The 10,514-nt window shown below is 43.2% G+C and overlaps 1 protein-coding gene across 1 annotated transcript; it reads right to left on the reverse strand.

The window, feature by feature from the left end:
- Positions 1-1,976: 1,976 nt before the first annotated feature.
- Positions 1,977-9,961, reverse strand: nfe2l2a (nuclear factor, erythroid 2-like 2a). Its single transcript, XM_017422736.2, has 5 exons — positions 9,764-9,961; positions 5,201-5,467; positions 4,850-4,942; positions 4,588-4,773; positions 1,977-3,605 (listed from the first exon to the last, which is right to left on the reverse strand). The coding sequence occupies exons 1-5, from the start codon at positions 9,797-9,799 to the stop codon at positions 2,346-2,348; spliced, it is 1,842 nt and encodes a 613-aa protein (XP_017278225.1). The 5' UTR covers positions 9,800-9,961; the 3' UTR covers positions 1,977-2,345.
- Between the last annotated feature and the right edge of the window lie 553 nt (positions 9,962-10,514).

Here is a 10,514-nt window from a genome sequence, read left to right on the forward strand (position 1 = left end):
CCCAAGGCTAGCTAAACTCCTCAGCAGCTGGTGCTAGCGAAGAAAGACTAGGTCCTGGAAACACTGGAGATCCTGTTGAGTGAGATACAGCAGTTTAACCCGCCAATGCTAGATGTCAGACACGAGAAAAGGCAGCGAGTATTTCACAAAAGCTGACTTGAGAAGATGGAGCAGGTAAGAGTAACCACTTTGCTTGATTTACAGATGTGGAAATGGGCATTCTCTTCTTGCTGAAAAGCTGTAAAGACCTGATAGCATGGAAGGTTCTGGATGGGTAAGACTTTTTTTGAAATATTATCCAAGGTTGTATTGCAAGATTTACAGTAATTGCATTCATTGTTCCAAGATTCAAAATAAAAGTGTTGTCATGATGTCGGGGTGACGTCCAGCATTCTGTCTTTTGATTAGAATCAGTCTGTTGTTCAGCACTAAATGTTTTACGTCATCAAGTTTAATAATGATTAAACATACTAAGCAATAAAATAATTCACACCCTGCCTAAACTATAAAACCTAGATCTAATGTTTTCATTAATGCGCATTTGCAAGGATGGAAATGTTTTGCATACAAATTCAGAGTAAAAATAAATCGATCTTTACATTTTCTCTCAGCATTTGACAGGATTAGAAAAGAGTAAATGAAAGTCCTATTAATGTCAAGTATCTTAAGCATTTCCTGCAGAGTTTTTCACTCGAGTCATTAGCTGATTAGCTCTTAAAGGTGTGTTTGTATGCGTGCGTGTTTGCGGGGGTGGGTGGGTGTGGAAAGATCACTTTGGTCTTGGCCCAAACTCTTTAAAGCGAGGTTAGTCAAAGAATGATTTCCAACAGGTAAGACATTAATTGTTCATAACCTTTCCACAGAATCCCACCAGCAGTGGACTGAACTGAACTATCCCTTTTAAAAGGTTTTTTTTTTTAAACAGCACCTAATATACTAATAGAACTATTTTTTTGCTCAGATTAAAAGATAAGGGAAGTGATTAGAAAAAAAAAACATTATGGGGTTTTAAAAAAAAACTAGTCAGATGTCCTGACGTACCTCCATGCAGCACATGGATGCATGTATGTACAGCATAGGTGTACTAAAGTGCAGTGACTGTTGACCGTTTTTAAATTACACAAAGGTTAAACTAATTTTCTCTCCTTACAAAGAGTGCCTTTTATTTTCAGTTGCAGGAAGAGTAAGTGGAATGCAGAAAAACCTGCTTTCTGTTTCCCAACAGCGAATTATGTTATTATCTCAGCAACAGCACAGGCATTCCAGTGACCTGTGTTCTTATTTACTCTAATTATGCAAAGTGTGACTTGTTTCTCAATAAAAGAAAAACATTTTTCCCCCCTACTGTGGTTGCCTTCTTCTTGAATCTGTCTCATTCCAAACTGCTGTTCTATCGAAGTTTATTGTACAGTAAAAGTTTTATCTCTCAGTGTTGTTTAATTTTATGTCAGATGCCCTTGAGGTTACCCTTTTCACTTAATTTAATGTGTTCACTAAAGCAGATTGGTGGTCAAAGGTGCAGTAGTATCTGGGAGTGAAAGTGCAGGTAAAGGTAATACTGATTATACGAGACTTTACCTTTGAGTTTGGACTACTACAGCACCATTGTTGGGGTGTTATGCGTGATTCCCGCTACATCCACTATTGTCACACTCCCTCTGTGTACTACCTAATCATGAAGAGGGTGTGACTTACTTTGGCACGAGTAACATAGTTAAACATAATTAAAACTAATTAAAATAGTTAAAAGGACTTTTGTTAATGTTCAAACAAATTATCAACAGGTCATTTGTTTCAACTGGTGACCATTTTGTTTCAAAACAAGACTCCATTTTCTTGCCGTTCTGTTGAGCCTTCAAGTTAAGACTTGAATTCAACATGTGAGTTATGCAAGCGCTCCGTAGTTTTTATGATGCATCTGTTGTTGATTGCGGCGCGAGTAAAACCACGCAATGTCTTCACAGGACACAGCGGCGTGTAGTTTTATGAATAGTTTATTTGAAAGAATAAAAGACAAAAGATTAAAAAACGGGACAGCAAATGAGGGAAAGATTATAAAAGAGGTAGCAATGATTGAAACAATCATCAGCATATAGGTATAGATATATACAATATATATATATATATATACACACACACAAATACAGTAACCTTTTCATCAAACTCTAAAGCAGATGTTTGTATTTACAAAGTATTGTTCGAAGAATCTGTGAGAATAAGAGTACAAAGTATCAAAAATATTACAACATTCAAGGGAAATAAGCAGAAACTACAATAGGCTGCTAAAGCTTAAAGCTGAGTAAATGCAAAGTTATTGCATAGTTTCCTATTAATGCAGTACCATGTTACGCAGAAGATAAGTGGTTGTCTTCTCTCCTGAGAGTCTTTTTAACGCGAGGGACGAGGAAGACGCTGCCATCGCTCGACTGCTGGAGAGAGTAGTCCTGAGGCGAGTACGAGTTTCCCTTCTCGTCCCTCAGCAGGCTGAAGACTTCATGGTACAAGCTGTTGAGCTGATGCTTCATTTCCTTCAGGTCGCTCATCTTCTTGCTCTTCTCGTTCAGCAGGCGCTCCTTCTCCTCCTTCAGCGAGTCCAGTTCGCCCTCCAGGCCCACTATGTTCTCCATCTTGCGTTTGCGGCAGTTCTGAGCGGCCACCTTGTTCTTGCCGCGGCGGCGGATGTCGCGCACCAGGGCCAGCTGGGCCTCGTTCAGCTGGTGCTTCGACATCAACTCGTTGAAGTCGTCAACCGGCAGGTTGATAATCATGTCGATGGTGAACGGGATCTTGAGAGTCTTGGCCCTCTGCTCGTCTCTGGAGAGACGCACATCAGAGCGTTTTTTGGATTTGTCTTTGGTGAAGGGAGCACTGCTGTGACCACTCTTCTCTGCCGGGTCCACCTTGTATTGTCTGGGTCTCATTTCTTCTTGTTCTGACTCCCCAGTGGGTGATGACAAGGGTTCTGCTTCAGGATTATCAAGTTGGTAATTTAGTGGAAAGATCTCAGAGTAGTCAGATTCTGCACTCCCAGGGTTGTGGTCTATGTCTTCCATCTCTGAATCGTTGTATCCAAAGGACTCGCCTTCGTATGCTGATTTGCTAGGTGAGCTAGCATTTGGGCTTCCTTGGATGGAGATCCCAGAATCTGAGTCTGGATGTTCTGTCAGATTCTGTTTGCTTCTGTCAAACGGATCTCCAGGGGAGAGGCTGTAAAGGTCCATGGGAACAAAGGTGGGCTTGTCTGGAACATCAGCTGCACTTTCACTGACGTCTGGGCTGTGTTGACCGCTGTGCTCGTTCAGCTCGGTGCCGAGACAAAATATGTCTGTGCTGAAGCTTGAATTCAGCTGAGGGGCATCGGGCTTTACCTCTTCAAAGTTATCTGATGGAGCAATAATGGGAACAGAGCCACTGAATGTATTCATGAACTCTGTGGAGACATTCAAACTGTTTGTTTTGACATCTGAGACGGTGGTCATGGGGTTAAAAATAGGGGTTTGCATTTGCAGATAGGTGGGGTAGCTTGGATTCTGGACTTCAGGGTTGTTTGGAAGAGGGTAAGTTGTGGTCTCCATCGTGTCCTTCATAGGCATGTTGAGGCATTGCTAGAAAAACCAAAACATAAAACTTGAGAACATGTACAAAATAGGGAGAAATAACAGTTTTTATATCATGTTTTTTTGTAAAAGACAAAAAAGGGGCATTTACTACCCTACTTTTTTTTTAAGTGGAATAATTTTTTTCTTCAGACCTGAAATTAACATGTTGAAATGCATTTTCTATATATAGTTTGTGACACAGGAAAAGTAATTACTATACTGTATGTCTTATCTTCAGTAAAAAAGGTTTTATTTGGTGACACATGGAAAAAGTTCTTCAACCCTACAAATGTCTCAATGGAAAAAAAAAACAAAAAACTGGCAAAGCCAGTTCTTGCACTAAGGACTTCCAAGACGGGATAAACACCTATTTGTTCAACGCTTCCGCCTTTCTGTTGTTTTAAAGTTCACACACTACTTTATCTCAAACACAATTTTGAGATCTTCTCTGGTATGTCAGACTTTCCAGCAGTTTGTCTGAGTTTGTTGGAGTGCTATTTATGGTTAGGACTGGAGTTCAGTTCAAGTAAAAGGTATCAAATGTCAGCTCGCTCCACCCATTAGCTAATGCTGGAGTTCAGGTGAGGTAAAGGAAACGAATATCAGCTTGCTCCACCCATCACAAGATGCAAATAAGAGGTGCAGCTGCTAAAAAAAAAGGCTGTGCGCAACTCTCCACCTTTTCTCCAGTTAGTTCAGGTTTGCCACACCTTCCTGAACTAATGTCTGCTCAGTCTATGATGTGAAAGTTTTAGCTGTTAATCAAATAGACAGCAGTACAATGTAAGCACCCTGGTCTCCAGAGCCTCAACTGTTTCAACAATAAAATCTAATCACAGTGGAATGAGCTGTGCACATGTGACTCTAAACACTAAAAACGTTTCTGTCCCCTAAAGCCAAAGTCTTGCTGTTCATACGTTCTTTAGGCATTTGTTGTGCAACACAACCCAATATACCACCGAGGTGTTGAAGAGTTTATGTACTATACCTGCAGCTCAGGGAGGGACCAAAGCTCCATCCAGGCTTGCTCCAAATCTGGAGTCATCCTCTGTGGCGGTGCCAGCTGACCTGAGGGGAGGCTGGCCGGCGACAGAGCTGGCTGCTCGGGGGACATCATGATGTTGCTGCTGGTAGGCACCGGAACAGCAGGCGTGTCCATGCAAACCGACGCGCTCTGTGAGGTGAAACGTGCGTAAGAACACCCGTCCTCTTATAGGCTGTTAACCTGAGGTAATATTTGATATTCTTACCTCAGTTCCCTCTACGGGGAATGTCTCTGCCAGAAGCTGCAAACATTCATCGAACGACATGCCATCGCCAGTCTCCTCTGTGAAGCCGACATTCTGCAACAGAAGTGAAAAACCTTGCCGTTACATGTATAATTTAGCATCATTTGTGGCACAGGTGTTTTAAAAACAGCAAATGGTTTTGTATCTGTAGTTTTCAGAGCTCTGTGGAGCAGGTTTGCACTACACCTATGCAAACCAACAGACCCACCTGTGTGTCGGGTGTTGGATGATGTGGTCACCTAGCTACAACACAGGCAAATGAGGTGGGAGTGGGCCACCACCAACATAAATAACAATGCCATTTCCTTGTACCTGAGTAGCCTCCAGGGGTGTGCCAGTTGACTGCAGAGGGGTGCTGGGCGGCGGGCGAGGTATGTACTCCCCCGTCTCTTCATCGAGCTGCAGCTGAGCCAGCAGAGCCTTCTCCTGCTCCCGCAGCAGGTGCAGCCTCTTCTCCTCCTCCAGCTCGCGCTGCCTCTGCAGCTCGTACTCTTTCTGACGGTGGTTGTAGTCGAACACCTCCCGCCTGGCGCCAAGATCGATGTCCTGCTTCCACAGGATGTCTATCAGATCCATGTCCTGGGAAGACAACAGCAGATTCCCTTAGAGAAGTGGCGAGCTGCCGTGTGGTCCTGCAGTGATAAATGCGGTTAGTACCGGAACAACAGCGAGTTTCTCTCCTCTGATATGAGGCCACAGCACCTGCCACACCCTGTCCTTCTGTTCTTGCTCACTGACAACAACATGGCACTAATGTCAAGGGGAAGCAGTATAATGAATAATGAATGCACTTCTCCGTTTCCTCTGTCGCCACCAAACACCAACAGAATTGATCTGATACTCTTACCCATCTCATTACACTGAGGTGTGAAGTCTTTTGTCCCATTAACAGTCAGGTGGGGTCAGTTCAGTTTTATAGGATCCTTTAAAAACCTCAAACATTTATTTTTGCAGAACATTAAATAACTAAACAAAATGATTATAAATATATGAATAATTCCATTTTTTATATATAAACTTTAGAAACAGAAATACATAGATTAATTGACCATTCTGTATATTATTGCTTGAATTATAAGTTCTGCTAAGGGTTGTTAAACAGCCATCAATCCATTCTTTATCTGCCCCTCATTCCGGAGTCGGGTCGTGAGCAGCAGCTTGAGCAGGGAAGCCGAAATATCTCTCTCCACCTCTTCCAGCTCTTCCGGGAGGATTTCAAGGCATGCCCAGGCCAGCCGAGAGATGTAGACCCTGAGATACTTAAACTCCTCCACTTGAGGCAGCACCTCACTCCCAACCCAGAGAGAGCCGTCCGCCCTTTTCAGACTGAGGACCACGGCCTCAGATTTGGAGGTGCTGATCCTCATCGGCTGCAAACCCCTCCAGTGAGAGCTGGAGATCAGAGCACACCATCTGCAAATAACAGAGATGGAATCCCGAGTCCACCAAACCGGACCCTTTCCGCCCCCTGGCTGAACCGAGACATTCTGTTCATAAAAATCATAAACAGAGTCTGTGACAACAGGCAACTTTGGCAAAGTCCAACTCTCACCCTGAAGATGTCTGACTTACTCCCAGCAATGTGAACCAGACCTTGTGTTCGAACATGGTGTTTGTTTGGGACAAACTGTAACTAGAACAGAAGTCCAATAACAGAACAACACTTGGGTTCAGATCAGAGAGGCCGTTTCTCCCAATCTCGCCACTCCAGGTTACACTGTTATTACCCATATGTGCATTGAGGTCCCCCATCAGAATGGTAGAATCCCCAGCTGGAGCACCTTCCAGCACCCCTGCCAAGGACTCCAAGAAGGCTGGGTGCTCTGAACTGCAGTTTGGCGCATAGGCACACACAACAGTCATAGCCCATCCCGCCCCACCTGAAGGCACAGGGAAGCTACCCTCTTATCTACCTGGGAAAACTCCAACGCACAGGCACCAAGCCGGGGGACTGTAAGTATCCACACACCAGCCCAGCGCCTCTCACCATGAGAAACTCCAGCGTGGAATAAGGTCCAGGTTTGTTACGGTGAGCTCGACTAGATCTAGTCGGTACCTCTCAACCTCATGCACAGGTTCAGGCTGCTTCACAACCAGAGAGGTGACATTCCATGTTCTAGGAGCCAGCTTAGGTGAGCTAGGGTCAGAGCGCCAAGGCCCCCCCCCCACCTTCGGCTGCTGCCCATAGCACGGTACACCCAACCAGTATGGCCCCTCCTACAAGTAGTGGGCCCACAGGAAGGCAAACCCATGTAATTCCTTCGGGCTGAGCCTGACCGGGTCCCAGGGGTAGAGACCCGAACACCAGGCGCTCACCGACAAGCCCCTCCCCCAAGCCTGGCTTCAACGTGAGGCCCCGGTACCACATCCAGGTGAGTGGCAACGAGTTTCCCAGGATCATTCAGAACACGAACTCCACCACCACAACAAGGTAGCGATTCAAGAAGCGTTTATTTAACTTAAGAAATTATTGTTATATTTTGTTGAATAGCAATTACATATTATTAATGTTTTATGTAAAGCGTTTTGAGTTGTCCTGTACATGAAAATGTGCTATATAAATAAATCTGCCAATTAGTCAATTATTTTTAGAATCTGTGTTGTATATCAGCCACCAGCTGCCCTGATTTCTAAAGGCTGGCATCAGCCATACAAAATGTGGTCAACCTCTAATTAGAAACCAAATAAGATTAGGATCTATGGCAGTAAGTGTCAGGAACTATTGTGAACTGATCCTTTACACACTAACCCTGCCCTGCAAATATCATACACACATCAAACTAAGTGTTGCTTTCGGTGCAGAAGATTTGGGCCAACTCAAGAACATTTATGAGGACATTTTAATACCATTTCCTGTAGGTTTCCCCACTCGCGAGCTTCACGTTATTTGCCCTTTCGAGACAACACACTGAACGATAAATTCTCCGTCATTCTTCTTGGGTTTTTTCACCTTAGTTTATTTAGAGAAGAGAGCTTTTTCACATGGCCTCTGGATGTTGCATAAAAACCAAAAGACGGCAGTCTGAGAAAAAAAAAAAAAACAGAGCTATGCATGTGACTTATTTTGTTCCTCAGATTAGGGAATAAAAACTACTTTTGATCTGGGCATGTGAGCAAAACGGACCGGGAGGAAGCCAAAAGGGAACTGAAGGGGAAAACAAGCGGAACAAAGCACAATAAGGGGGATGTTAAAGTGTTTTAAACTCACTGTGTGATAGTAATTTCCCATTTGATTAAAATGCGGTACAACATAACACTTTTATCAAATGATAACAATAGCAGAAAACAACCAAGCATCTAATCTTTATTTTTGGACACCGTTGACACGATCCTCTCTGAGTTTGGCGTTGCAAAATAAGTAGCCACTAACCCTCTTCTTTGCCTCTGTGTTGCATCAGAGCCACGACCACTAAAGGATTACACATTACCAAGGCTGCCTACTATAAATCATGCTCCCTGGCAGAAAGGTGAGCACGCAACCAGAAATTATGGCATCTAGCAGAATGAGGAAGTCCCCTAAAAGGAGCATGTGGGTCGCCAGAACACACACACTGATGCGGTCATTGATATTTTTCACACCTAAAATGAAAACCTGTCTGTTAGTCATACCTTTTAAGGCAATCAAACAAGTCCTCCAAGTCTAAAAAAACAACTCCAGTCCAAAAAAAAAAAAAAAGAGAAAAGAGAAAGTATGTCGCGTACATAGTGGAAACACAATTATAAAGATCTTAACATTTTATTCAACATATATACTATGTTAAAAGAGATTTTAAAAAAAGAAATGTAGGAATGTGTTGGGTCTTTTTAGGTCACGACAACATTTATAACTGGCACCAGAACAAGGAAACGTGGGTTTCCCAGATTATCTGTCTGCCACGACATGCAGGCATACCAGTCGAACAACTATGCCTTCAGTTATGACTAAAGGCCCACGGATCAAGCTTTAGAAAATATTTCACCACTACAATCGTTGGCAAAGCTGCTTACAAATATGAACGCTATTTAATGGGAGTTGCTCGTTAAACAACGGCAGGCCTGAAAAAAACAAACAAACTGGATTGAACTCTGTGGTTTATTTTACCTTCTTTGATAGCAATTCAGAGAGCATTCACCTTTGGCCAGGAGTGATGAAACACACCTCAGTTTTGTACACCCACCGAACACCGCCCCTTTGAATGTGATTTTTAGCCATTTCAAGAAAACAAATGAACATTTCAGCTTATTAATATAAAGGCAAAAACCCATTCGTGAAGCTCTTTAAGCAGATCAAACATTTAAAATCGAACAGCAACAACAAAAAGCTTCAGTATAGGCTTTGAGAACAACCTTTAGGGTGGATAGAGAAAAAAAAAAAACTTTCCTGCAGCCATCAGATATGGGATCACATGCATGGGGGGAGGAGAGGGGAGGAGAGGAGAGGGGCAGTGGTGAGAAAACAATCGAGTCCAGGTTTTGTGTTACCTAACTTTGCTTGACTGAGGCTGAAAGAAACCGCGTCACTTCATCTGTTAATAAAAAACAAAGCCCTAACACTGACAATGTCCGCGTGGTTTTAAAAGAAGACTCATTTTTATTTCCTGTGGAGGAAAAAAAATAAACGTCACAAGTGGATGACTTGCAGAAATGAAAGTGTCACACAAATATAACCTTATTGTTTAAGTTGGTGTTGTTTTTAAACTGAGCCGCTGTTAATTTCGACACATCTGTAGCCTAATATTTCCGCATAAACACCGACTTGGGTTTTTATTAGTTATGATAAACCATGACAAATCTAACTGAAGACTATTTGAATGATTGCTTTTTTTTTTTTTTTTAAAAAAAAGGAAGTTGGCAGCCTAGGTTCAAGCGAGCAATAAATAAAAAGATTTTATTTACCTGTTGACTGGGATGCATCACCTCCATTTCCATCATCTTGGACAGCTGTGCTGCCGTAAACAAACGCCCTTAGAAGTGTTAATTAAATCTATTAGTCCCCAAATGGCAGATGATTATAAAAAAATGGCGAGCGGTCTTGAGAGCCCAGTCCCGTCCGTGAGAGCAGCCGCAGCTGACTTTCGGGAAATGTTGCTTACGCCTAAAGCTCGTGAACGTTACGGAACCGATGGCCCTGCCCACCGAGCCGCGGCGCCGGGATCGTCCCACTCACGGCGGCCTATGAGGCTGGAGCAAACGGGCTGGAGACGACGCCTCTCTGCGCATGCGCGTGCGCAGCCAACCGGAGGTGACCCGATAATAACTGTCTAACACACTGGCAACCAGGTAGAGTTATTACACAATGCATTTATGCGCCTTTTAACGCCGTTTCACCCCTTAAACAACTAATGTGTCACAGAAAATATAGCTTTTATTCCAGCACGATGACCCCTTATTTACAGTAGCATAGTGAAACCTTTTACAAACATTGCAACTTATCATCCTGTAGATTTAAGTTTAGTGCACAGCGCCCCCTGCTGGTGAACTACTTGTTTTGGGAGCAGGACGCCATGGCGCCCTAATGTCTCCTGGAGGTCATTCACTGGCACCGGAAGAACTTCATAAAATAAGTTATAGATTTAATCAAAAAATAATCACCGAACAGAACAATCTGTGCCTGTTGCCATTTTTGAACCATTTCACTTCATTGTAA

Source organism: Kryptolebias marmoratus, linkage group LG6, assembly GCF_001649575.2.
Source record: "Kryptolebias marmoratus isolate JLee-2015 linkage group LG6, ASM164957v2, whole genome shotgun sequence".
Classification (NCBI taxonomy): Eukaryota; Metazoa; Chordata; class Actinopteri; order Cyprinodontiformes; family Rivulidae; genus Kryptolebias; species Kryptolebias marmoratus.

What these genes read in the sequence shown, in the direction of transcription:
- nfe2l2a (XM_017422736.2), bottom strand. Translation starts at nt 9,799, where the DNA reads ATGATGGAAATGGAGGTGATGCATCCCAGTCAACAG. An exon ending in CACCCCTGGAGGCTACTCAG is followed by an intron (nt 4,943 to 5,200) that starts GTACAAGGAAAT and finishes CTTCTGTTGCAG; the next exon opens with AATGTCGGCTTCACAGAGGA. An exon ending in GGTCCCTCCCTGAGCTGCAG is followed by an intron (nt 3,606 to 4,587) that starts GTATAGTACATA and finishes TGGTTTTTCTAG; the next exon opens with CAATGCCTCAACATGCCTAT.